Source organism: Drosophila miranda (genome assembly GCF_003369915.1).
Source record: "Drosophila miranda strain MSH22 chromosome Y unlocalized genomic scaffold, D.miranda_PacBio2.1 Contig_Y2_pilon, whole genome shotgun sequence".
Lineage (NCBI taxonomy): Eukaryota > Metazoa > Arthropoda > Insecta > Diptera > Drosophilidae > Drosophila > Drosophila miranda.
In genome coordinates this window covers 17,607,300-17,633,887 of record NW_022881614.1, presented here as the reverse complement: position 1 = coordinate 17,633,887, position 26,588 = coordinate 17,607,300, and the positions used below count along the sequence as shown (strand labels likewise).

Here is a 26,588-nt window from a genome sequence, read left to right as displayed (position 1 = left end):
TCTCGACTTTCATTAACTTCAAATTGCAACAGTTGTTAAAAACGCTTAGTAGCTTAACAGAGGTTTTAACGAAAATGGTCGAACAAAAAAAAACAAGAGGATAGTTGTTCCTATTGTTCAATTTTGATCTTCGATCGAATATTACCAGCTATATGGAACATTTAGCCATGCCCACATAAATTTATATGATTGATGAATCAATTTTTAACTTGACTGGCCTTTTCTAAATACTTGCATTTATTGGATTTCTATACTAATTATATACCGATATACCGTAAACATACGGTATACGCCAGCTCAAAAATGTAACGTAACGCAGAGCGAACAGACAAAATTAAAAACTATATTTCAAAAAAATATGTGATCGTATGCTTTTTTCGTTTTCAGAGTTTGGTTGCTCTTTCTCTTGAGGGTCCAGATTATTGTATTGTATTGGTGTACACTGCACACGCAATATCACTATATCCATGCATAGGTTTTACGGTTGCTGGCATTTGCGGACTATTTAATTTTTGGTTTCTATGCAATTTTCTTTAGCATTTTTGAAGTTTGCAAAAAACTGCATTCTCTGGCGTGTGTTGACGTGTGGTTCGATTCGACGATTCTTGACATTTCGTTGGCATTTTGCGTTTTCGAGCAAGTTTTTGATTCTTTGTTTTGAATGGTTTACAAATTTAGGAGAACACTTACCAAACGTTGTTATAGCATCGGGTGCGGGTCCGCCGGACAATGTTTTTCTTAAAAACCTTACCTTTGTCTTCTCTTCTCTTTTTTGTCATATATTGTACAACATATCTTTAATCTTTAAATCTTTAAATCAACTATTCGTTTCTTAGGCTCTGATCTCAAATATTTGCAGTTTTTCAATGATTTTTCGCTCTTTAAGACAAGGCAAGGGTAGTATTATTTTTTACTTTTGGTGGCAAAAATAGTATCGTATCTACTTATGGCTCAATAACGTCCCTCAGCCCCTCGAGGGTAGGGTGGAACCAATTGTTGAGCCATATTGTGGTAAAGTTATTGCTTAAAGAGTTTAATTTTATCGCAGATATAGTTAGAGATTAATTTTAAATTGGAGACAATCCTAGACCGCTACGCTCGGCTCCGCTCGGTTATAACATTTTGGGCGCTTCTTGCGGACAAACTCAAACTCAACTGCACCTTCACCTGCACGTCAGCACAGTTCGCACAGTGACCTTCCTGCAAGTTGAGGTCACAGCAAGGTAGCCCTGTTGCAATGGTAGATTTATGATCTGAACGAAGTCCTGACCGGTTAGGATCGGTAGATTCACGTTATTCCCGTCGTGGGCAATAGATGGCCAATAGCGCACATCTCTCGTTGCAGAAACTGCTATGCAGGATGCCATTTGCTGGCCGTCTGTCTGGAATAAACTAATCAACTCACTGTTGTACCCTAAATCGGAGTAGGGCAGTTGTAGTTCGCGGAATTGGGACAAGCCACCTCCCCGTCTAGGTTGCTTGGCACCCTTGGACGTCTCTTTGTACTGCCAAATTAAAAGTCGGCGACCGTGCACAACCTGAAATAGGGCGGAAATTTAATACCCAGCCAAATCATTTTTCGATCCGTGCTTATGCCCGTACCCAAGCCCAGCCATTTTGGGCAACCTTCGCAGAAACGGCTCCTGCAGCAGATCCCACAAAGGTCAAGGCCTCGTTCACTACGACGGGCAGGGGAAAACCAAAGCTCTCCACAACATTGTAGTCCGACCGGATGCCGGGTATCGACTGGGTAGATCGCCCGGACAAACTATGCCGGCTGTTGGGAAAAAGTGTTTGAAATCATCTTTAAATAGGCGAGACACTCCTGTTAGTTACCTCTTGTGCAGGGCAGTTTTTTTCAAACTCCCTGAAGGTGTAGAGCAGTTCGAGTTCCCGCCAAAAAAAGACTTTTCCGTGATGTCTGCACATAGCCGGCGGAATCCTGGCCATGACTCCCGCGGAGTTCCGTATAGCTGCTTTTTCATGTTTCTTTCCTTTACTTTGTTTTGAATATTATTGCTATGGGTACTATGAGTACTATCCTAGTGATAAGGAGCAAATGTATTTTTTTTTTTTGCTCAGGTTTGACGAAATAAATATTATATTTTTTTAAAGGTTTTACTCAGCAGTGTGACCGCGGACTTATCGTTAAAATATACCGTCGGACCCTCAGAAATATACCAAAATATACCGTCAGATTTTAAAAATATACCGTAAATATACTGACGAATTTAAGTTCTGTTTTACATATTCCTCGTTTTTGATAATCCGTGGAATATTATCAGCTATATAGAACATTTAGCCATGCCCACTGTTGCAGCAGACGATCGTAATTACTCTATCGTAGCGTGTGCGATGTTGTGAGCAGAGCTTGTGCTCTCACACGCCGCGCTCTTGTACTGCTCTCTGCGCATTCAAGATCGGCTCGACGGTGGAGTCGGGGAGTTCTGCTATCTCTGGCTGCGACCAGTCCAATAAATGCTTTGAAGTCGAGCACTTGTTTTTTTTTAGTCATACATTACCTGACAATTTAACGTAAAAACCGAAACTAGAGCCCGCTGGACCGGAGTAATCATCACGTTTGTTTTTAGAAAAAGTCTTCCGAATTTTCATTGGCGCCCGAGCAGGGACATCGGCATCCAGCATTTCGTGGAAATTCGCACGACAAACCAGTGACCTACAGTACATCTTCGTTGTCTCGGCACAAGTCATTGGTTTTTTTTTGTTCTGTTGCGAATAGAGCTCTAGCTGGCTGGTTTTGTGCGACAAATTGGATTCATCTTTACTCAACAAAAAAGGAAAGTGTTCGGCTAATCTATGCCGAATTCTCAGGTATTTAGTGCGAAAAAAATTGAGTGCTAGAACCAAGCCACCATTTTGTGCGCTGTGTTTCTCTATTTGGCCACTGATCTCAATTTCATTGGCACCTCGTTGAATTGGAATACCAATTAAATAAAACACAAAGTAATAAAATAAACCAAAGTGAACAGCCAGCAACATAAAATATTTATTATATGCGGAATATTGGTGGATTGAAGAAAAGTGCAAATTGATGAGGGTTTACGGTACTTGCTAATCAGACGCTCCGGTCATTGCCGCTGTTTTCAATTCTCTTTTGCGAAGTACCGCTTATTGGTGCTGCCTTTACAACGCTATCGTTGCGCCAAATTGTGCATAATTTGGATGCGTTTGGTTGTGTGCATTGGCAACATAATTTGTGTTTGTTTCGCTGCGTTAACCCTTTGAAACCGATACATAGTTTTTTGTGGAAATTTCGAGTTCTTTCATAGTTTTTGCATACCCTACAGTATTTTGGTTAACCATTGTCTAAACCCAGTGCATTACTTTCCGACCCTCTTGAAGTAAGAGAAAGCGCCAGAATGAGTGAAAAGGAAAGGGAAATTGTTACCAGGGAAGGAGGTTCAAAAGAAGGAGGAGGTCCAAAAGTCCTGCAAAAGTTAGCAACAGCAATGCAAAGACACGATAGGGTGATGGGCGATCTAAGGCGTGTGAGAACGACCTTTGAAAAAAAACTATTTCGTTCGACTCTCTTCAAATTAAATGCAGACTCGAGCTGATCGAAAATTATTGTGAAAAGTTGATGGATATACAGTCAGACATGGATTGTTTAAATCCCAACAACGATCTACGAGCATCGGTCGAGGATATGTGTGTTACCACAAAGGCTCTGTACATGTCTGCACTTAAAGAACCTGAAACTCAGCGAATACAGAGGAGGGATAGGAGTAGCCAGCGTCATTCATCACATCTGCCTAAAATGAATCTCCCCAAGTTTAGTGGAAAACATTCTGAATTTAAAAACTTTATAAGCCTTTTCGAGAGTTTGGTGCATAACGACCCAATATTATCAAATGTGGAAAAATTCAACCACTTACTGTCGTGTCTCGTTGACGATGCATTGGGAACAGTGAAGGCGTTTCAGATCTCTGCAGACAATTATGAGAAGGCTCTTGATAGTTTGAAGGAGGTTTACGACAAAAAATATTTTATCTTTTCTGATACTGTTTCGCAGTTGTTTGACATTCCCAGCACAACAAAAGCTTCTGCTTCATGCCTTAGGTCCCTCATTGACACGGTGTCAGCCATATATTCTTCTCTGCAGTCGTTAGGAAGTGAAAAAGACATAAATAGCGCGATGCTAATTCACATAGCGCTGTCTAAAGTAGATCCCACAACGAAGTCTCGGTTCGAAGAGCAACTGGATTACGATAAACTACCGTCTTGGTCCGAGTGCGCAGCCCAGCTGAATCGGCGCTATCAGCATCTAGCTGCCGAAGAGTCAACACGGAATAAGGGTAAAACTAAACAAGAGACAAGTAAAGGACCCACTAAATCGTCATTTTCATGTGCAAAGACGGATAGGCGAGCTGATTCGAAATGTAGCTATTGCCACGCGGGGAATCATACCATAAGCAATTGTCAATCGTTTAGTGCTCTTCCTGTTCTTCAACGGTTCGATATCACCAAGCAACTCCGACTGTGCATAAATTGTTTGAGGCCAGGTCATACAGTGACGAGGTGCAAGACAGCAAAATGTCGAGTGTGCTCTAAGCCCCATAACACTCTGCTTCATCGATACGGGGTTGAGCCACAGCAAAATGGGCCCAGTTCTGTGCCAGTAGAACATTCGTCATCGTCTGAGCCTCAGACAGCTTATTCTAGTCACGTTGCTAGTGCTGACCAGGTTATTCTTGCTACCGCTGTTGTAAAGGTGCAAGATCGGTCCGGACAATTTCAGTATGCACGGGCACTTCTAGATTCCGGCTCTCAAATTAATTTTATATCCGAGGATCTAGCCCAGCGCTTACGATTGCGCCGTGATGAGTCTTGCCTTAATATCACAACTGTTGGAAAAAACTCGTCCGTCATAAGGCACAAGATTCATACTTCTGTCCAATCTCGTATCAACGATCACAACTTTGATTCCGATTTTTGGGTGTTAAGGTCGATTTCCACATACCAACCCGATCATGTTGTCAATTTCGCCCAATGGAAGATACCAGCAAACCTGCAGATGGCAGACCCGCAGTTTTACAAGCCTGCTAAGGTTGACTTATTGATAGGGGCAGAAACCTTTTTTGATTTAATGTGTGTAGGCCAATTAAAGGCAAGTTCCGAACATCCAACAATCCAGAAAACATTGTTGGGATGGATTGTATCAGGAAAATATAAGGCATCAGCACAGGATGCTGTATGCAATATCGCTGTTGGTAGCGATCATTGTTCTCTCGACTCTCTGGTGGAGCGCTTTTGGGAATTGGAACAGGTCCCAGAGAAGTCGAAGGCTGTATATACAGCTGAACAATTGGCTTGCGAACAAAACTTTAAGCAGACTTTACGCAGGCTCGAATCGGGTCGTTTTGAAGTGGGGCTGCCATTTAAAATAAATCCCGTGTTGGGTTTCTCGTTCGAGACGGCAAAAAGCCGCTTTCTATCCCTAGAACGCAGACTTGCACGAGATCAGTATTTGCATGATCTGTATATGGAGTTTAGTGCGGTACTTGTAAAGAGTATCTCATCTTTGGCCACATGTCATTGCTTCCAGACACTCCTCCAGGACGCCATTACTACATTCCACATCAATGTGTCCTGAGACCTGATAGTAAAACCACCAAGCTACGCGTCGTTTTCGATGCATCGAGCAAAACATCGACTTCAATCTCATTAAATGAGACTTTGATGGTGGGTGCAACTATTCAGAGGGAGCTTTACGCAACTCTTGCCAGATTTCGATTAAATCGTTTTGCGCTCACAGCTGACATCTCCAAAATGTATAGGCAAGTTCAGGTCGCCGAAGAAGACCGAAATTTCCAATTGATTCTGTGGAGGGATAAGGCAAATGTAGATGTTCAAACGTATCGCCTGAATACGGTTACTTATGGGACAGCCTCAGCTCCATTTCTGGCCATCCGCTGTCTCGTTGAATTGGCAGACGTTTATGCTGAGTCCCATCCTATTGCATCACAAGTCATAAAAAATGACTTTTACGTCGATGATATGCTTACTGGAGCAAACAGTCTGGAAGATTTAGAACGTATTCGGCTGGAAGTGTGTGAGGTCTTAGAATGCGGGGGTTTTAAGTTGGCCAAGTGGGCGTCAAATCATCCCCAGCTGCTGTCCGATAGTGGCCAGGAGAAATCGCTGCAGTTTGATCCTTCGTCGTCTGTTAAAACGCTCGGAATTAGATGGAATCCGCAAAATGATTTGTTCCATTATCATTTAGATGACTCATTTGATTCATTGACCCCTACAAAGCGAAACATTTTGTCAGTTGCTTCCCGATTGTTCGACCCATTAAAGTTATTATGTCCCTTAATAACGAGGGCAAAAATATTGCTGCAGCAATTGTGGCGGCAAAAGTTGGATTGGGACGAGTCGGTTCCCATGAGTTTGCACACAAGCAAAATTTGTTTGAATTAGACAAGATAACCATACCTCGCTACATTGGCCTTCCCACGCATAAAAGCGTTCAGATTCACGGATTCGCAGACGCATCAGGTGAAGCGTACGGATGCTGCATTTACATCCGTACCAGTGATGGTAAAAATGTCGTGTCTAAGCTTCTTACCGCAAAGTCTCGAGTAGCTCCTCTCAAAACGAAATCGATTCCAAGACTCGAATTGTGCGCAGCACTCCTGTTATCCACTTTATGGGCTCAAGTAAAACCGATCCTGGACAAGTTCATGATCGAAAGTGTGAACTTTTGGTCGGACTCCCAAGTCACCTTGTACTGGCTGGAAAGGGATCCAGCCACGCTCGCAACGTTTGTGGCCAATAGGGCTGCTGAAATCCAGGAATCGTCAAGCGGTGTGACTTGGCGGCACGTTCCTACTGAGCAAAACCCAGCCGATTTGGTGTCACGTGGCACAGACGTAGTGGACATGCCTACATCAGGTTGAGTTGTCCCCAGAAATGGAACGGTCGGAAAACAATAAGTGTTTGGCAACACATTCAGTGGCAAAGTGTCAGGCCAATGATTCCATCGAGTTGATTGAAAGATGCTCTTCCTTTGAGAAATTGCTTCGGATTATGGCATATGTAAACCGGTTCCTACAAGGAAGAAAGCGTAGTCGAGAGGTCGTTCTGTCAGCCAAAGAACTTAAGGTCTCATTTCTAAGGCTGGTAGAAGTAGTCCAAAGACACGAGTTGGGACCAGAATTCCACAAGCTAGCGAGGTCGGAAATCCTGTCACCGCATCTTCAACGACTAAACCCGTTCATACATACGAGCGAACTCGACGGAGTAACGCTGCGACTGATTCGAGTGGGAGGAAGGTTGCTCAACGCAGAGATTCCGTATGACGCCAAATTTCCTCTGCTGCTGTCGCAAAAGTCGCAGTTCGTGACGCTTTATTTTCGCAATTTGCATCGGACTCACTACCATGCAGGCGCCAAAGTCATGGTTTCGTTGCTAAGGCAGCAGATATGGCTAATCAATGCTCGAGAAGCATGTACAAGGATCCTGAGAAATTGTGTGCACTGCTTCCGATACAAGCCAGTCCTACAGGGACAGATCATGGGAAACCTGCCAGCTGATAGAGTGCGAAGAGCTCGGCCCTTTTTGATTTGTGGGGTAGATTTCTGCGGCCCATTCTACGTGTCTCTCAAGATTCGCGGCAGGCCCCCTATTAAGACATATGTAGCCGTCTTCGTCTGCCTTGTATCAAAGGCTGTTCACCTGGAGCTTGTAGCAGATTTGTCGCTGCAGTTTGATAGTTTTTTATCTGTTTTTAAAAGGGTCATCGGGAGAAGAGGCCTTCCGGAGAAGGTGTACAGCGACAACGCCACCAACTTCGTGGGCGCGAGCAAGGTGCTGAACGAGCTGCATCAAGCGTACCAGAGGGACCAGGACCGGCTCAAGGCGTACGCAGCGCGCCAAGGCGTCGAGTGGTGTTTCATACCACCGAGAGCACCACACTTCGGCGGATTGTGGGAGGCAGCCGTCAAATCAGCCAAGCAGAGGTTGGTACGCGGAGTGGGCAACGCCAAGCTCACCGCGGACGAGCTGTGCACCCACCTGGTAGAGGTAGAGGCTCTTCTCAACTCCCGGCCAATCGCGTCCCCAGGCAACGATCCCAGCGATGGAGAAGCGCTAACGCCAGGGCACCTGCTGATCGGGCAGCCGCTTCTTTCGCTGCCGCCCGAATCAGATCACGACGACAGATGCAGCAGGGGAAGCTTCGCGTACTTGAAGCGGTGGCGAATGCTGTCAGCGCTCAAGCAGCAGTTTTGGCAGGGCTGGTCCAAGGACTACCTGGTCAGCCTGCAGAAGCGTCACCAGTGGGCTACCAAAGGGCCAGACTTGGACATTGGCTGTCTAGTGCTCGTCCACGAGGACAACACACCGCCACAGAAGTGGACCACAGGACGAGTGGTGGCCGCAATCAAGGGAGAAGATGGGAGAGTGCGCGTCGCCGAGGTGCGAACACCCGCGGGCGTAATTAAACGCCCCATACACAAATTGGCAAAACTGCCAATAGACGGTTGAAGCACCGGAGGTCTTCAACGGGGCCGGAATGTTGCAGCAGACGATCGTAATTACTCTATCGGAGCGAGTGCGATGTTGTGAGCAGAGCTTTTGCTCTCACACGCCGCGCTCTTGTACTGCTCTCTGCGCATTCAAGATCGGCTCGACGGTGGAGTCGGGGAGTTCTGCTATCTCTGGCTGCGACCAGTCCATTAAATGCTTTGAAGTCGAGCACTTGTTTTTTTTTAGTCATACATTACCTGACAATTTAACGTAAAAACCGAAACTAGAGCCCGCTGGACCGGAGTCATCATCACGTTTGTTTTTGGAAAAAGTCTTCCGAATTTTCACCCACATAGTTTTATCCGATTAGTGAATCTATTTTCTAATTGATTGGTTTATTTTAAACACTTGCTTTTATTGCATTTTGCGTAAAAAGAGGTTTTAACGAAAATGGTCGAACAAAAAAAAAAACGAGAGGATAGTTGTTCCTATTGTTCAATTTTGATCTTCGATCGAATATTACCAGCCATATGGAACATTTAGCCATGCCCACATAAATTTATATGATTGATGAATCAATTTTCAACTTGACTGACCTATTCTAAATGCTTGCATTTATTGGATTTCTATACTAATTATATACCGATATACCGTAAACATACGGTATACGCCAGCTCAAACATGTAACGTAACGCAGAGCGAACAGACAAAATTAAAAACTATATTTCAAAAAAAATATGTGATCGCACATGCACACGCAATATCATTATATCCATGCATAGGTTTTACGGTTTCTGGCATTTGCGGACTATTTAATTTTTGGTTTCTATGCAATTTTCTTTAGCATTTTTGGAGTTTGCAAAAAACTGCATTCTCTGGCGTGTGTTGTCAGAGGCTTGTAGCTGAGCTAAGGGCGAAAACTAAATTGACCGCCAACGGCGTTGTATGGGCAGCCATAGTCTCGCTGCTACAGGGGGTTTTGGAGTCAGGGGCTCTAAAACGGTGATCTGAAAGGTTGGCTCCCTCTGGCGGTGAGTTAGCGCTGATGGCAGTTGAAGAGAAAGAGGAGAAAGCGATGACATTCGAACGTCATCCAGCGGATCCGACCGGTCTCATAGTGGATGGGAGCGTGTCCATCTTCCTTTTGGAATTTGGATGTCGAGCGACCAACATCGCCCCGAACAGGCTCAGCAAAAATCATTAAGGAAAAAGTTCCAAAGTCAAGAAAAGAATATTGTCAAAGCGCGAGTGGTATCCAGCAGCAGCAAAGCAAAAGTCGCGGGACTAGGAAAACTGAAGCTAGGTCGGCCACTGGGGCCAAGATTGACGGGTAAGAGGAACAAAAAGTGGGATACCACAGATCTTTCGGGGCCGAATACGATAGACGGTTGTTTCTCACTGCACTAGATTTGGCGCCTAGCAATTTGGGCTGGCGAAGCAGCGGCGCTCCAAGCAGCTGATCCGTCGCAGCACAGAGCGAGGGAGCAGAGACGCAGAAAAAAATTCTGAGAGACTCGACCTTCGCGGGCAGCCGGATCGACGTCGGTGAGGCGGCGGCCACAAAGCGGGACGGTCGATAATCCGCGATAGCGAAAAGTTCAGCAACCGGCGAAATACGAACGGAGAAAAAGGAGGAAAATCACTCAAATCCTACCTAAACGTGCCGTATGCCAAATAAAGTTAACAAGGCCCAATTAAGATCCGCAGTTTACATAGTGAGGGAAGGTGTTAGTGTGTTGTTGGAATTCAATACTCAGAGCTGCAAGGGTAATGCCCCAAAAAAATAAAGAGGGCGAGCGGAGCCAAAGGTGATGCGCGCATAGGCAGAGAGTGAAAGCGGTGGAGAGGGAGAACACGCAAGCAGCAAAGGCAGAGCCCAATAGGAGAGCGAGCGAGCTATAAAAACGCTCGCCAGCAACGGAGCCGAAGGGGGCTGGCGATAAGCCGGGAGAAGTAACATAAGTTAACATAAGAGTAAGCAGAATAGTACCGAGCAGCAGAACAGCTATTTAAGTTTACATAGATATACATAAAAAAGAAATGCAGAAATGAAGAACAGCAGTGAGGGAGCATAGAGTAGGAAAAGAAGGGCAAGAGGAAGAGTGAATATGAAACTAAAACAGATCCATAAATAGATAACCTTCCATGCACAGATCAAAACAAAAAAAATAACAAAACCCCATATGCTTATAACCGAAATGCAATAATAATACACCCGAACCCAAAATATCATATTAACTACAGTTTTTCAGCAACCATCAGAAAACGCTTTCGACGGTGGATCCGCAGTAAAAGTGAGTTTATTTACTAGGTGTTTGATCACAATCATTTGGGCATGGAAGAAATTGTCTATGGGTGTTCCGACCAAATTGCCTTACCGTTTCGTAGCCCGTAAGAATCAACCTTTATATTCTATCTTTAAATTTTAATCTTTACCATTGCACATTTATTCAAATACTAGTTTATAAGTTTACCTGATCCTAGTTCAAGGGATTCAGGCCCAGGTAGCCTATGGGAGGGAACATATACCCCGTATTTTTATGTATAATTTAGTTCCAATAAATATCATTATAATGTTTAACTTGTAAACTTTTAATAGCACGGTTTTATTATATGTTCTTCTTTCTTGATCGGCGTATTCGAATGAATGTGTGTTGGCATATCGATACTTTTCGAGGACAAGTATCGATATATCGAGTACATTGGTATTTCTTATAATACTATCGATGAGTAAATCTTAAACTAATATTCAAATCTTATAAACTAATATTCATATCTTACATTCGGGCAACCTGACTACAGATCGCCCACGATCTACACACTAAGGCATACAGTTGGTTAAACATTTCTTATTCGGTATTGTCTTACTTAACATACTTTTTAATCGACTAACAACATGAGACCATGGTTTTATCCTTACACTCTACCCAGGGTTTAAGCCTTGCTGGTTCTAATATACTTCGGAATGGCATTTGCGTCAACTGACAGTCCTCAATGTCGACAACCTCATAACGATCATTATCCAATACTCTATTGATCCTGTACGGTCCTCGATACTTTGGTGCGAACTTCTTATTGCTCCCCGGTGTTGTGTCCACATGCCGGACTTCTACATAGTCACCAGGTTCATACTTTAATGGGGCTCTATGTCTATGGGCATACATCTTCTCATTTCTTTTCTGCGACAACCGTATGTTCTCACTTGCTATTTCTCTTATAGTTTCCAACTCTCTAAGTTCTGACGCTAACTTCTCCTCTAGGTATTAGGTTAATTCATCTACAACGGGTCCTTTCTGGGGTATTCCAAATAACAATGTGCTAGGTGCCTTTTTCGTACTGCTGTTAACGGAGTTATTAATGGCGTGCTCTACCTTGCTCATCAACCTATACCAATCGGCTTGCTCAAGGGGCTCTGACAGTTTTCCTAACATAGGAGTAAGAACACGATTCACCCGCTCCACTTGGCCATTCGCCTGCGGTGCACCTGTAGCTACCTTAATGTGCTCTATACCTCTCTCCTGCAGAAAACTAGAGAACTCTAACGAGGTGAAACAGGTCCCACGATCTGATATTATCCTAGTATGGCGACTATAGAAATCAAAATATTTACTTAAGGCATCCTTCGCTTCCCGCGTGCTGGTACTATTAACCGGGAACAATTTGACATACTTAGTGAATGCATCTATTACCACAAGGAGGTGTTTTCGCTTAGATCTAATACTCGGCAACGGACCCAAATGATCAACATGTAGGGTATGAAAAGGAACACACGACTTTGGGATTGTTATGGATTGTTTTAGGCATCGAGTGTAGTATACACGGTAGACAGTTTCTGATGAACCTTCCCACTTCCCAGATGTCCTAGTTTTTCGTGTGACCGCCTTATCAACTGCTCTTCCATACACATTGGTACATAGAAACATAGTTTGTTTTCACAACTCCTCTTGTAAACAATACCATCTATCATTTCAAAATCTACTTCAATTCCATCCTCTAGCATTTTTCGAATCCTAACTACTTCCTTGTCTCGCATCTGTTCTGTTTGCAATATCAAATCAACATCTTCTGGCGTTGCACCTACTACCCCAACTATCAATGATTTTAGTAATCTTTCCTCCTGAAACTCTAACTTGTCCCTCTCTACTGTATCCTCAACACATTTTTTCTCTTTATCTGAATTCCTACTACTAATGTACTTTACTCCCCCACCACATCGTTAACGCTTCCTCTACATTGGCTCAAATCTCTAATTTCAATCTCCCATCCATCCTCTTCCCTATATTCACTATTCTCTATGTTATCTCTACAATCACCACCAAGGTTCTCTCTATCATCAGACTATTTCCCAATCTACTTCCTACTGCACTTGATTCTCCACACTCAATCGCAGGGTTCTGTACGGTACTACTACGCTCTCTATTGATATTTAATTCTCTACACTTAATCACAGGGTTCTCTACGGTACCTCTATGCTCACTACCAGTGTTGTCTCTACTTACACTATTCCTTGTATATTGCTTTCTACTCTCATCTTTTTTTAAATTATACTTTTCTAAACCGTATTTGACTCTATAACCATCCTCTAACATATTCGTCACTTGATCTTGTCTGCTCAGCGCATCAACGTGCGCCATACTGGCCCCAGGTCTGTGCATAATGGAGTAATCATAGTTCTCTAACTCTAGGGACCACCGTGCTATCTTAGGACTAATTGACTTTCTGGTTAACGTCTGTACTAACGAATTACAATCCGTGATTATTTTGAAGGACCTATGCTACAAATATGCTCTAAAACGCCTCAATGCATAAATTATAGCCAATGTCTCTAGTTCGAAACTATGATAACGTGATTCTCTTTCTGTTGTTTTGCCGGAATAATAGGACACAGGGTGCATCTTCCCATCATCTTGTCTTTGCATCAGTATTGCGCCATAACCGTATGAACTTGCGTCTGTATGTAATTCCGTTTCTCTATTTGGGCTAAAAATGGCTAATACCGGAGGATTTGCCAACGCATTCTTAAGAGTTTCAAACGTCTTCACCTGTTCTCTATTCATGGGAAACGGACCACCTTCTTTTAACAACTGAACCAAGGGCTTAGCTGTCGTCGCAAATGACAACATGAAACGTCGAAAATACGAAAAGAATCCCAAGCATGAGTGCAGTGCTTTTACATTTTGAGGGAGTGGGTATTTTTTCAAGGCCTCAATATGCGAATCACTAGGAACTATTCCGTTTTGATTAACTTTATACCCCAGGAAATCGATGTTTCGATTGACAAACCTACACTTTTTTAGATTTATCTCTAAATTTTGCTCGCTAAACCGAATGCATAGTCTTTTTAATATATCCATGTGTTCTTCAACTGTTTTAGTCGCTACAAATTCTTTGTGTAAATAGCATGTCTTAATAACTTCCCTACACTTTTCTGCAAGAGTGAGGCCAAATTCGAAACCTACGTTAATATGTTCCTCTTCATCAATCTCTACCGACGCACAAAAGTTACTGAATTCGTCGCCTTGATTCATATTCTCGATGGCCATTTTGTCATTCCTTGAGTTTTCTTGTGTCTGATTTTTAAATGGATTAGAACGTTTGATTAGCTCGCTTCTTTCTGATTGATTACCATCTAACTTATCATATAGTCTTATGTTAATATTATTTTTACGTTCGGTGAATAAAGACGCGCAGGTTAAACTAATAGCTTTTTGCTTTAACGAACTTAATGATGTGTGTTGCTTCGCATTGATATTTTTCTTATGAACTAATTTTACTTCAATAACTTTAAGGGCATCGCGTCCCAACAATACCGGCAAAGGCAGCATGTTATCATCTACGATATTTAATAAAACGATATATTTCTTTGTGCAAAATTCAATATGGCACTTAAATTTTCCCCATATGGGAATTGGTTGTCCTCCTAGTCCATAGTATTTCCTCACTTCATTATAGGCTTCAACTATAGCCGACTTCGGTATCAAAGACTTATGAATAAAACTTACAGGGCTACCTGTATCAAATAGACTAAAAATACTGACGCCTCTTTGTTCACCAAACGGAAGTCATAAAGTGATTAACTGGACAGCCGCTAAATCGTCGTTGTTTTTTTTCTCCTAGTCGCTCCTCATCTTGAACTGCAGCTACCCTAGTGGCCATCTTTCGTTTCGGGCACTGCGAATATAGGTGGCTGGTACTCCAACAGTTAAAACATACCCCATCCGGTCTCTTTGGCTGACTGCATTCCTTCATAACGTGCCCAAATTGCCGACAGTTGTAGCAACGCATTGCGCCACCACCTTGCTGCTGCCCAACTGCCATACTCACATTTAGTTTTCCCTTTGTCATACCTTCGCTACGAATTGCTACGACGCCAGGAGCTCTTCTGACCTTATCATAGGTGACCATCTTGTCACGCAACTCGTTGAGTGTGCTGCAATATAGCATGGATGCTGCCATGCCCGTCTTGTCCTGCAGTCCCTCTACGATGAATTTGACCACATCGCTCGTGGCCATGTCTGCTTGCGACGAACAAGCGTTGTCTTTTTTTTTTTCCATGGATACGCCACGGCGGGGGGGAATCTCTAAGAGACGCGACCGGCCCGTACCAGTCAACGAACTGGACTACCCCTTCGGGGCTTCCCAGCTAAACTCACCACCACGCACAGCTGCACACCTCATTCCCCGCGGGATCACCGCAAAGTATTACTTCGCGGGGATGGGTTGCCTACGTTAGGCACTCTCCTATACGCGTCGCTCCCTTTCGCATCTTCTCAGATCGCTCTGGATGGCTGTTAGGGTGTTGCTAACGCGCTGCCAGTTCTCGTCGGACTCCGTCATGAACGCCATTAGCTCCTCTGGTCGTGGGAAATACTCTGCACTTGAGCGGTACCTCGTGCAGTGGTAGATCACATGCTCCGGATCCTCGCTCTCATTCGAACACTCAGGACACTCGGGAGTATCCTCGTGTTTGAACCTATGTAGATACTTCCTGTATCCTCCGTGACCCGTCAGGAATTGGGTGAGGTGGTAGTTCATCTCTCCGCTTCTCCGCCCTATCCATGACTCAATGTCCGGGATTAGTCTATGGGTCCACCGTCCATTTGTGGCCGTGTCCCATCTTGCCATTTTTCTATCGACGCCCGCCTTTCCGACGCACGGATGGTCTCTAGCGATGCATTAGTTCGCATCCCTGCGCGCGCTTCATATACATGCCTCATCTCGAGCGCTAGTATATCCACCGGTATCATGGCCGCGAGGACCAGGGCTGCGTTATCCGACACCGTCCTATATCCAGACACTACTCGAAGAGCGCAGAGCCGATATGGCACTGACATCTTTCTTCTTAGACTCATGTTGCCGGATAGGGTTGAAGACCACACCGGCGCAGCGTACAGTAGGATCGAGGCCACTACTCTCGCCAGGAGTATGCGACGACCTGCCTTGGGTCCACCAATATTGGGGAGCATCCTTGCGAGTGCTGCCTGCATCCGGGAGGCTTTTTGACTCGCGTACTCGATGTGGGCCCGGTAGTTCAATCGGTTATCCAGCATCACGCCTAGGTACCGGATTGACTCCTGCGACTTAATAGTCGCATTACCCACGCGAAACGTCGCGTACTCCACCTTCTTCCGGCTCCTGATGAGTACAGCCTCCGTTTTGTGGCCAGCCAGGTCCAATCCCGCGTTTTCCATCCAGTTGGATACGACCCGGATTGCCTCGTTGGCCGTCGCCTCGACATCTCGGAGCTCTTTGGCTACCACGACCAGGGCGAGATCGTCAGCGAAACCGACAAGCGTGCATCCCTGCGGGAGCCGGAGTCTCAGGACGTCGTCGTACATTATGTTCCACAGTAGAGGTCCTAAGACTGATCCCTGTGGAACTCCGGCTGTCACCCTGTAGAGCTTTGGTCCCTCCTCCGTCTCGTACCTCAGTACCCTACCCGACAGGTTGCTGGCTATTATCCGAAGCAGGTAGGTGGGAACTCCAATTCTCCCGAGCGTTGTCTTGTCGCGGCATGAATGCTTCTCGAGCCTTCTGCACATTTTCACCATATTCTTCTGGCGCCGCTTTTACTGCGTGTTGTGCACTACGGTTGTCTCTATCTATCTCGCGCTCAACCGGGACTGCAAAAATGTCTGCCTGCATAGTCTCGTCTGCGCTTGGCGCCGTATTTCCTAGCTCATGCGTGTCTTCCATGATTTTTTTCACTGCTGTACGTAATTGGTGTATGTTGGCATCTTGATCAAAATATACGTTATGTCGCTACGCAATATGTCGCTAAGTTCACTTTTGGTTTTCGCTCTTATGTCTGCATTGTTCATCGCAGAGTTTTTTTTTTTTTTTTTTTTGGGCAAACCCCACACCTGATATGTAAACTTTTAATAGCACGGTTTTATTATATGTTCTTCTTTCTTGATCGGCGTATTCGAATGAATGTGTGTTGACATATCGATACTTGTCGAGGACAAGTATCGATATATCGAGTACATTGGTATTTCTTATAATATTATCGATTTGTAAATCTTAAACTAATATTCAAATCTTATAAACTAATATTCATATCTTACAAACTAAACCCTTCTTATGATCTCCCCTTCCAAGCCCCTGTAGCGCGTGTCGGCACACCAAGGGGTTATGTCCGACAGATAGATGTATGGAATGGCATGACCAAGGTAGGGTGGGCAACGGGTCCTCGAAACAGCTGAGGATCGTCCGTATGTCTTTTAGGTAATCGTCCGTGTTATGTGGTCATTTGTAGTGAACTCTGTCCGGTGAGGTGTATGGCTTGTTTTTTCTTGCACGTTAAATTTAAAATAAAGAAAGTAAAGGGCCTCGAACTATGACAATAAAACAACTCCACCCCCTTGCCGACGAGCCAGCAGCCGGAAACAATACGTGCCGGTCATAGCCGAGTAATACCATCTCGCCCAAGTACTCGTTACCCATTACAGTAATAATTAAGAAGATCTTTATTTTTGGCGCCCAACGTGGTGCCACCTTGTGTTGTACATCGGATTGACTCCGATTAATTAATACCAGGAGGACTCACACATTACATTGACCACAATTGTCTTCTTTCCCATCTGTCTTATTTTCAACCTTGTGTTGTCTGAGTGAATAGCGTAGGGTAGCTGTCCGTAAAGTTTACGCTGGTTAGCGTATAGTTTTGATGGCAAATATCTGTTTCACTACAAAGTTTTCTGCGAGCATGGAACCATGACAAAAACTTGGAATGCAGGCAAATTAGCCTCAGAGGCGATAACCTGTCCAGTGAGATGTGGGTTCGAGCGGGATTTCTATATTTTCAACAAGTGAAGGGACGACTGGGATAGAATGCATAGGAATTTAGAATGGGTCGGCTGCGAGCAGTTGCCTTCTGACCACACTTACCTAGCGATAGTTTTCACTTAACTTTATCTTTTATTTGTTTTGATGTTTTTGTTGAAAAGCCATTCTGACGATTGGAAATCAAGTTGATTCAACCTTAGGGATGAATCTCTGACCACGGCAGATGGACTGGAACGGAAACATGGCAGTTCTTCTATTTGTTTGTGATCGAGAAATTGAGTCGAGTAGGAAACAAGGAGAGTTTTTTTGTCATGAAATGCCTCCTGCCCACGATTCATTTGTGTTGGTCAGTTTCATAAATTTGCTATTAGACGTTACCAAAAAAGCGGACAATTGGTGTGCAGCTTCTGCAGGGAGCTATTGGGAGTCGGGAGATCATTCTTTTCTTTTGATGGTATAATTTCAAAGAATTAAATTTCTTTACATATTTGTTTTATAGAAACATTTTTATGTTTTTCTTCTATATTTTTTTTATAATTTTTTTTATATCTTTTTTTGTTGTTTTTTTTTTATATATACTCACATACATACATTCATTATACAGGCCACATAAATAGATTTGATACATTTATTGGTGGGTTATTCCGCAATATGATGCAATTAATTCTGGGAAGAAATTAAATAGTTCTATGGGTCTGGATAGATCGCCACGAAAAGGGGTGCCTCCTCGAAGCATAGAATGCAGCTTATGCAAGTCAGAGTTGGGAACTGGGGAAAATTATAAAACGAAGTGGGGACATCCGTTTCATAAGGCATGTATAAAAACGCATTTCACTGTTAAAACAACTTGCCCAACTTGTGATTCGGTTTGCATAGCTCAAACCATTACAAATCCAGCTAGCACATCTGTGTTAACGAGGCAGCAATCTAGACTCGTACCAATCCCAAGAGCAGATAGCTTATCAGATTTGGCCGAAACGAGAAGTGAAGAGCTAAACGCGAGCGAGAACCCGTCCATCGTCGAGATGAGCCAGACGTCTGCCGCTGTCAAGGCTATGCAGAACGAGCTGTTAACTCAGTTGACAGAACAAATGGCGAATCTCATTCAAACCAATGTAGAAGCTCACATAAATAATATGGAGCAGCAAAGACAAACGCCAAATCCAAATACTAGCAGGAATACTTCTTTGGAGCAGCTACTAGGAATCAATGGGCAGCAACCAGATCCGGGGTTACCTCCGCGTGCTACCAGCGCCCGATCGGTAGGTTCAGAATTGGCCCAAAGACCAGACAAAGTAGGCCACATAATGTCGAACTGGAAATTAAGATTTTCAGGAACCACCGATACAATAGGAATCGATAGCTTTATCTATAGAGTTGAGGCCCTTACTCATCAGACATTAGAGGGAAATTTCTCACTTCTGTGTGGTAATGCGAATTCGCTATTTGATGGCAAGGCATCTGATTTCATCTGATTTCGATATCACAAGTCGGTAGGAGTAGTTCGTTGGCAGGAGCTTTGTGCTGCGTTGAGGAAGCAATTCCGAGACTCCAGAACGGATGTGGATATCCGCCAAATGATAAGGGATAGAAAACAGATCCTAAAGCTAACTGATAGACTCGACCAGCCTCTTAGTGAGAAGACGCTGATTGAAATTGTGAGACGTAATTTACGTCCGGAAATTCAGCATGAAATTCTTAACATACGGGTAGATTCGATGGAAACCTTGAGGGATATATGCAGGAAAAGGGAATGCTTTTTAGAAGAAGTCCGTAAGAATCATGGTTATCAGAAACCATCGGTCTTTAAGAAGCAGATATCAGAGCTCTGGGAGGAAGCAGGAATTGCAGGAAGGAGGGGACTAGGTATCAAGACTGCGCGGAAAAAAGGAAAATTTTTTGCTATGGATGCGGTATTCCTAATGCCTATAAGCCTTCATGCGCAAAGGAGCACTGCAGCATCTCGTCCACTGACCAGTGTTCCCAACCGGCAAGCGGCGACAAAGGAGTGAGAATATATAGCAGTGGTGGGGAGCGGGAAATGACACACTCCCTTTCGGCTGGTCAGCCAGAGTATTTTTGGCATACTAAGCTGGAAAATAATAGGAAGATTGGGTTTCCGAGCTTTGGCGACAAAGCAAAGACAAGTTCTCGCAGCAGTCGGCGGTTAAAAAAATTCTGGGAGTCAGTAAAGTACATAAATAGCATTAGAAGAAACAAAGGGGACAAACGCCCTTATGCTGAAGTTGGTCTTCTGGATAATAAGCGAGTGGGTTTGCTCGATACAGGAGCTGCTCTGTCTTGCATCGGAGGGAAACTGGCCAAAGAACATATTATCAGCAGGAAGCCGTTTAAAAAGGTGCTGTCCAAGGCATGCACCGCTGATGGAAGTCATCAGAAAATAGTTGGTAAATTTAGGACTAGTATAGAGTATAAAGGTATAAGTAAAGACCTGCACTCTCGCTCATCCGATTACTCAACTCTCATCACTGCCATTGTAGCCGATCGACAGCCAAGCTTCGGAATTGACACTCAAAACTGGAACATTCCATCTAACATACCACTAGCTGATCCGGAGTTTTATAAGCCGCAGCGCGTCGATCTGCTAATTGGCGCAAGTCTGTTTTTCGAGCTCCTGTGTGTTGGTCAGGTCAAGCTACTGCCAGGATTGCCTTCAATTCAGAAAACGCGCTTGGGATGGGTCGTGTCTGGAAGTTGTTCGCGTTTAAAAGGTTCCTCGTTGATGGTCTCTCGCGCTCGGGCCGTAGCTGCTGAGGATAATAGTCCAGAGGATCGGCTTGAGGTGCTTCTTCGGAGGTTTTGGGAGGTAGAAAATTGCATCGAACCAATAACAAAGTCTACCAAAGAAGAGCTAGATTGTGAAGCACACTTTGTGCAGCATTTCCGTCGACTACATAAAGGCGATTATTGTGTTCGGCTGCCAGAAAAATATAATTTGGATCTCCTTGGAGAATCTTACAATCAAGCCCTTCGTAGGTTCCTGACCCTTGAGAGAAAGTTAGATCGTCGCCCTGATGTTAAATCTCAGTATGCAGCATTTATAAAGGAGTACCTTGATTTAGGCCATATGTCTCAGGTTCCTACCCAGTCAATCAGCAACTGCCGATATTTTTTGCCTCACCATTGCGTCATGAAGGAAGATAGTTCTACGACCAAGCTTCGCGTCGTTTTTGATGGATCCGCTTCAACCTCATCTGGATATTCCCTGAACGACGTTTTAATGGCTGGTCCCGTAATCCAACCCAAACTGTTTCGATTTCGGTCATACGCCGTTGCGATTACGGGAGATATCTGTAAGATGTACCGTTGTGTAAGAGTCTTGACCGAGGATAGCAACTTGCAGAGTATTCTGTGGAGAAACTCCAGGGAAGAAGACTTGCGTGTGTTTCAATTGGACACCGTTACTTATGGGACGAAGCCTGCCTCCTACCTATCTGTGCGAGCGAAGCATCAGTTGGCAATAGACGAGCGATGGCGTTTCCAGTTGGAGCTGAAATCCTTCGCCGTGACTTCTACGTGGATGACTTGATATCTGGAGCCAGCTCGCAGGAGGAGGCTATCCGGATTCGGGAGCAAACTACTGGAATTTTGTCTAGAGGTCAGTTCAGATTGAGGAAATGGTCTTCGAACGTCCCTGCTGTGCTGGATGGAGTTCCGGAAGAGGACAAGGAAACATTTTTGAAGTTCGACGATGGCAGCCATGTGGCTAAAACTTTAGGACTTGCGTGGGATCCGGTTTCTGATCTACTATTATTTTCGTTCTCGGCCCTTCAATCTTCTTTGAATTCCTGCAGGCGCTCTGTTTTGTCATCCATAGCGCGATTCTACGATCCTCTCGGACTAGCTGGTCCCGTAATTACTAAATCCAAAATCTTTCTCCAGCGTTTGTGCCAAGAGAAGTTGTCCTGGGATGAAAGCCTTCCAGTCGCACTGAACACCGAGTGGCAGGAAATATGCACCAGTTTTGGTCAGATTCGTCGACTTGAATTTCCTCGGCTTGTGCTCCTTCCAGACTCTACGCTGGAAATTCACGGATTTTGCGATGCCAGCATCGAGGCTTATGGTGCATGCATTTATGTCGTGTCCAAGGGTCAGCATTTCAGCAGTCACTTACTTTGTGCCAAATCTCTTGTGGCTCCTTTGAAGACACTTACAGTACCAAAGTTGGAGCTTTGTGGAGCGGAGTTGCTGGCTAGGCTCATATCTGAGATAGCTGGAATGAATGTATTCAAGGGAAGGTGTTACTGTTGGTGTGATTCTGCCGTTGCGCTCTCTTGGATTCGGGACGAGCCGTCAAGATTTAATATTTTTGTTGCAAATAGAGTGTCAACGATTCAGGAAATGACCGAAAAAATGGAATGGCTCTATGTTCCCACAGCTTTAAACCCAGCCGACATTCTGTCTCGAGGGGCTCATCCGACTGAGCTGAATGAGTCACCTCTTTGGGCTCATGGTTCTCCATTTCTTTGCGGCTCCTCAGATGACTGGCCACCTACTGTGCTACCTGATAAGCCAGCCCTTGAACTTCGTCGGAAGGCTCTTCTGGTCAAATCGCCCTACATGGACATTATTGCTGATTCCAAGTATGCGAATTCATTTGCTTCTTTGCAACGCGTTTTCGGATACATTCACAAGTTTTGCAACCGAATTCGGCGCCCCGGACTCACTGTCTCAGACATTGAACATGGAACCCAGGTATTGCTACGACTAGTCCAGCGTACTCAGCTATGGGAGGACATGAAGTCACTGCGGGCAAGGGGAGCAGTCTCCTCATCGAGCTCAATCGCATCGTTATCGCCATTCATGGATCAGTTTGGACTTCTCAGGGTAGATGGTCGACTGAAAAACTCTTCGTTGGATTTTGATGGCCGTCATCCCATCATCTTGCCCAGCAGCCATCCACTGACTCTTGCAATAATCTCCCATTTTCATGAGCGGAATCTGCACGCTGGTCCTCGAGCTTTGCTTGGACTAATTCGATCCCAATATTGGCCTATTGGGGGGAGGAAGACGGTAAACAAGGCAGTAAACTTTCGACTTTCGACTGAAGCCCAGGGTATTGGAGCATATTATGGCGGATCTTCCAAAGGAGCGGCTCGATGGTTCTCATGCCTTTGAGATCACAGGCGTGGACTTCTGTGAGCCGTTTTTCTACAAACCGGAGGCACGCAACAAGGCTCCAATCAAGTGCTACGTCTGCGTCTTCATTTGTTTCGCTACCAAGGCTGTTCATCTGGAGCTTATAAAGGACTTATCAACAGTTGCTTTTCTACATGGACTAAAGCGCTTCGTATGTACCAGACGGAAGCGGGGGCAAATTTGGTCAGACAACGCAACCAATTTTGTCGGCGCTAAGAATGAGCAGATGGAATTAAAGCGCCTGGTCCTCAGCGATTACCATCAGAAGGCGCTGCTGGATTTTTGCTTGGTCGAGGCTATAGACTGGCATTTCATTCCTCCGCGCTCCCCTCATTTTGGTGGTCTATGGGAGGCTGCAGTGAAGACGGCCAAGTACCACTTCTACCGTGCGATAGGCAACTCGGTTCTTGGATTTGACGAGCTGCGGACGCTGTTGTGCCACATCACGGCAGTGATTAATTCAAGACCTTTAGTTTCAATTTCAGAGAGCCCTGCCGATCTAGATGTTCTAACTCCAGCGCATTTCTTGAATGGTGGCCCTCCTGCTTCGTTCGCTGAGCCTGACGTCACGCAGCTAAACTTCGATCGCCTGGACGGCTGGCAGCGCGTTTCGTACCTGCAGCAGCTCTATTGGTCCCGGTGGAAGGAGGAGTACATAACGTCACTGCAGCAGCGCTCAAAGTGGCGCACTGCGAAGCCTAGTTTAGCATTCGCAGATTTGGTTCTTGTCAAGGATGAGAATCTTCCTCCCATGAAGTGGCCACTGGCGAGAGTGGTCGAGCTTTTGCCTGGACGAGATGGCGTTGCCCGAGTTGCTGTGCTGAAGACGTCATCTGGAATCACCAAGCGCGCCGTCAACAAGCTGTGCCTGCTGCCCCTTAAAGATGCTGTTGAAAGTCAGGCTTCCAACGGGGGGAGTATGTCGGGTCAAGCAGCTTAAATATTTTAAATTATTGCCAGTGGTGCGGCCCAAAGGAAATGCATTTTGGTGTTGTCGTTTCCAATGCCCCCACTGCAAAGATCATTTGCTACCGCATATGCGCATGCAGCGGAATTCTTTCGTCTCCTTATGTCGCAATCTCTCGGACTCGGCTTAACAGCGTCCCCGAGCAGCTCTAACGCTCTCGGGCTATCATATGCTCTCGCTCGCGTCTAAGCTTGCTGCATAGGGCCCGGCAATTTGGCCCGTCAGCCCTTGCATGGGCAGTCTTGAGCTAATGGTCGCAGCTATTAGACTAACATCCTCGCATCAATCGGTCGCCCCAATCATCCCCATATGTACATACGCGATAAGTTGGTTTACATATGCAAATAAATTGTGAATTATAAACAGCCTCTCGACTTTCATTAACTTCAAATTGCAACAGTTGTTAAAAACGCTTAATAGCTTAACAGAGGTTTTAACGAAAATGGTCGAACAAAAAAAAACAAGAGGATAGTTGTTCCTATTGTTCAATTTTGATCTTCGATCGAATATTACCAGCTATATGGAACATTTAGCCATGCCCACATAAATTTATATGATTGATGAATCAATTTTCAACTTGACTGGCCTTTTCTAAATACTTGCATTTATTGGATTTCTATACTAATTATATACCGATATACCGTAAACATACGGTATACGCCAGCTCAAACATGTAACGTAACGCAGAGCGAACAGACAAAATTAAAAACTTTATTTCAAAAAAATATGTGATCGTATGCTTTTTTCGTTTTCAGAGTTTGGTTGCTCTTTCTCTTGAGGGTCCAGATTATTGTATTGTATTGGTGTGTACACTGCACACGCAATATCACTATATCCATGCATAGGTTTTACGGTTGCTGGCATTTGCGGACTATTTAATTTTTGGTTTCTATGCAATTTTCTTTAGCATTTTTGAAGTTTGCAAAAAACTGCATTCTCTGGCGTGTGTTGACGTGTGGTTCGATTCGACGATTCTTGACATTTCGTTGGCATTTTGCGTTTTCGAGCAAGTTTTTGATTCTTTGTTTTGAATGGTTTACAAATTTAGGAGAACACTTACCAAACGTTGTTATAGCATCGGGTGCGGGTCCGCCGGACAATGTTTTTCTTAAAAACCTTACCTTTGGCTTCTCTTCTCTTTTTTGTCATATATTGTACAACATATCTTTAATCTTTAAATCTTTAAATCAACTATTCGTTTCTTAGGCTCTGATCTCAAATATTTGCAGTTTTTCAATGATTTTTCGCTCTTTAAGACAAGGCAAGGCAAGGCGAGGGTAGTATTATTTTTTACTTTTGGTGGCAAAAATAGTATCGTATCTACTTATGGCTCAATAACGTCCCTCAGCCCCTCGAGGGTAGGGTGGAACCAATTGTTGAGCCATATTGTGGTAAAGTTATTGCTTAAAGAGTTTAATTTTATCGCAGATATAGTTAGAGATTAATTTTAAATTGGAGACAATCCTTCTTGCGGACAAACTCAAACTCAACTGCACCTTCACCTGCACGTCAGCACAGTTCGCACAGTGACCTTCATGCAATTTGAGGTCACAGCAAGGTAGCCCTGTTGCAATGGTAGATTTATGATCTGAACGAAGTCCTGACCGGTTAGGATCGGTAGATTCACGTTATTCCCGTCGTGGGCAATAGATGGCCAATAGCGCACATCTCTCGTTGCAGAAACTGCTATGCAGGATGCCATTTGCTGGCCGTCTGTCTGGAATAAACTAATCAACTCACTGTTGTACCCTAAATCGGAGTAGGGCAGTTGTAGTTCGCGGCATTGGGACAAGCCACCTCCCCGTCTAGGTTGCTTGGCACCCTTGGACGTCTCTTTGTACTGCCAAATTAAAAGTCGGCGACCGTGCACAACCTGAAATAGGGCGGAAATTTAATACCCAGCCAAATCATTTTTCGATCCGTGCTTATGCCCGTACCCAAGCCCAGCCATTTTGGGCAACCTTCGCAGAAACGGCTCCTGCAGCAGATCCCACAAAGGTCAAGGCCTCGTTCACTACGACGGGCAGGGGAAAACCAAAGCTCTCCACAACATTGTAGTCCGACCGGATGCCGGGTATCGATTGGGTAGATCGCCCGGACAAACTATGCCGGCTGTTGGGAAAAAGTGTTTGAAATCATCTTTAAATAGGCGAGACACTCCTGTTAGTTACCTCTTGTGCAGGGCAGTTTTTTTCAAACTCCCTGAAGGTGTAGAGCAGTTCGAGTTCCCGCCAAAAAAAGACTTTTGCGTGCTGTCTGCACATAGCCGGCGGAATCCTGGCGATGGCTCCCGCGGAGTTCCGTATAGCTGTTTTTTCATGTTTCTTTCCTTTACTTTGTTTTGAATATTATTGCTATGGGTACTATGAGTACTATCCTAGTGATAAGGAGCAAATGTATTTTTTTTTTTGCTCAGGTTTGACGAAATAAATGTATTTTTTTAAAGGTTTTACTCAGCAGTGTGATCGCGGACTTATCGTTAAAATATACCGTCGGACCCTCAGAAATATACCAAAATATACCGTCAGATTTTAAAAATATACCGTAAATATACTGACGCATTTAAGTTCTGTTTTACATATTCCTCGTTTTTGATAATCCGTGGAATATTATCAGCTATATAGAACATTTAGCCATGCCCACATAATTTTATTCGATTAGTGAATCTATTTTCTAATTGATT

General features: G+C 44.4%; 4 protein-coding genes and 1 long non-coding RNA gene across 6 annotated transcripts in view; 2 read left to right on the top strand and 3 right to left on the bottom strand.

Annotated features, from left to right (window-relative positions):
- Window positions 1-26,588, bottom strand: part of LOC117192219 (SR-related and CTD-associated factor 4-like) — a 180,150-nt gene that overhangs the window by 64,715 nt on the left and 88,847 nt on the right. The window lies entirely within an intron of this gene.
- On the bottom strand, window positions 353-26,317 carry LOC117192221 (nuclear pore complex protein Nup133-like). Its single transcript, XM_033396891.1, has 4 exons — window positions 26,077-26,317; window positions 25,843-26,017; window positions 25,370-25,778; window positions 353-1,129 (listed from the first exon to the last, which is right to left on the bottom strand). Exons 1-3 carry the CDS (start codon window positions 26,223-26,225, stop codon window positions 25,404-25,406), a joined length of 699 nt encoding a protein of 232 aa, XP_033252782.1. The 5' UTR covers window positions 26,226-26,317; the 3' UTR covers window positions 353-1,129; window positions 25,370-25,403.
- Window positions 783-2,070, bottom strand: LOC117192222 (nuclear pore complex protein Nup133-like). Its single transcript, XM_033396892.1, has 3 exons — window positions 1,837-2,070; window positions 1,603-1,777; window positions 783-1,538 (listed from the first exon to the last, which is right to left on the bottom strand). The coding sequence occupies exons 1-3, from the start codon at window positions 1,983-1,985 to the stop codon at window positions 1,164-1,166; spliced, it is 699 nt and encodes a 232-aa protein (XP_033252783.1). The 5' UTR covers window positions 1,986-2,070; the 3' UTR covers window positions 783-1,163.
- Window positions 2,280-7,729, top strand: LOC117192220. The gene is made up of 2 exons (XM_033396890.1): window positions 2,280-2,535; window positions 2,592-7,729. The coding sequence occupies exon 2, from the start codon at window positions 3,602-3,604 to the stop codon at window positions 5,612-5,614; it is 2,013 nt and encodes a 670-aa protein (XP_033252781.1). The 5' UTR covers window positions 2,280-2,535; window positions 2,592-3,601; the 3' UTR covers window positions 5,615-7,729.
- LOC117192231 lies at window positions 9,270-11,071 on the top strand. Its single transcript, XR_004474254.1, has 2 exons — window positions 9,270-9,820; window positions 9,898-11,071. It is a non-coding gene; the product is annotated as an uncharacterized LOC117192231 (long non-coding RNA).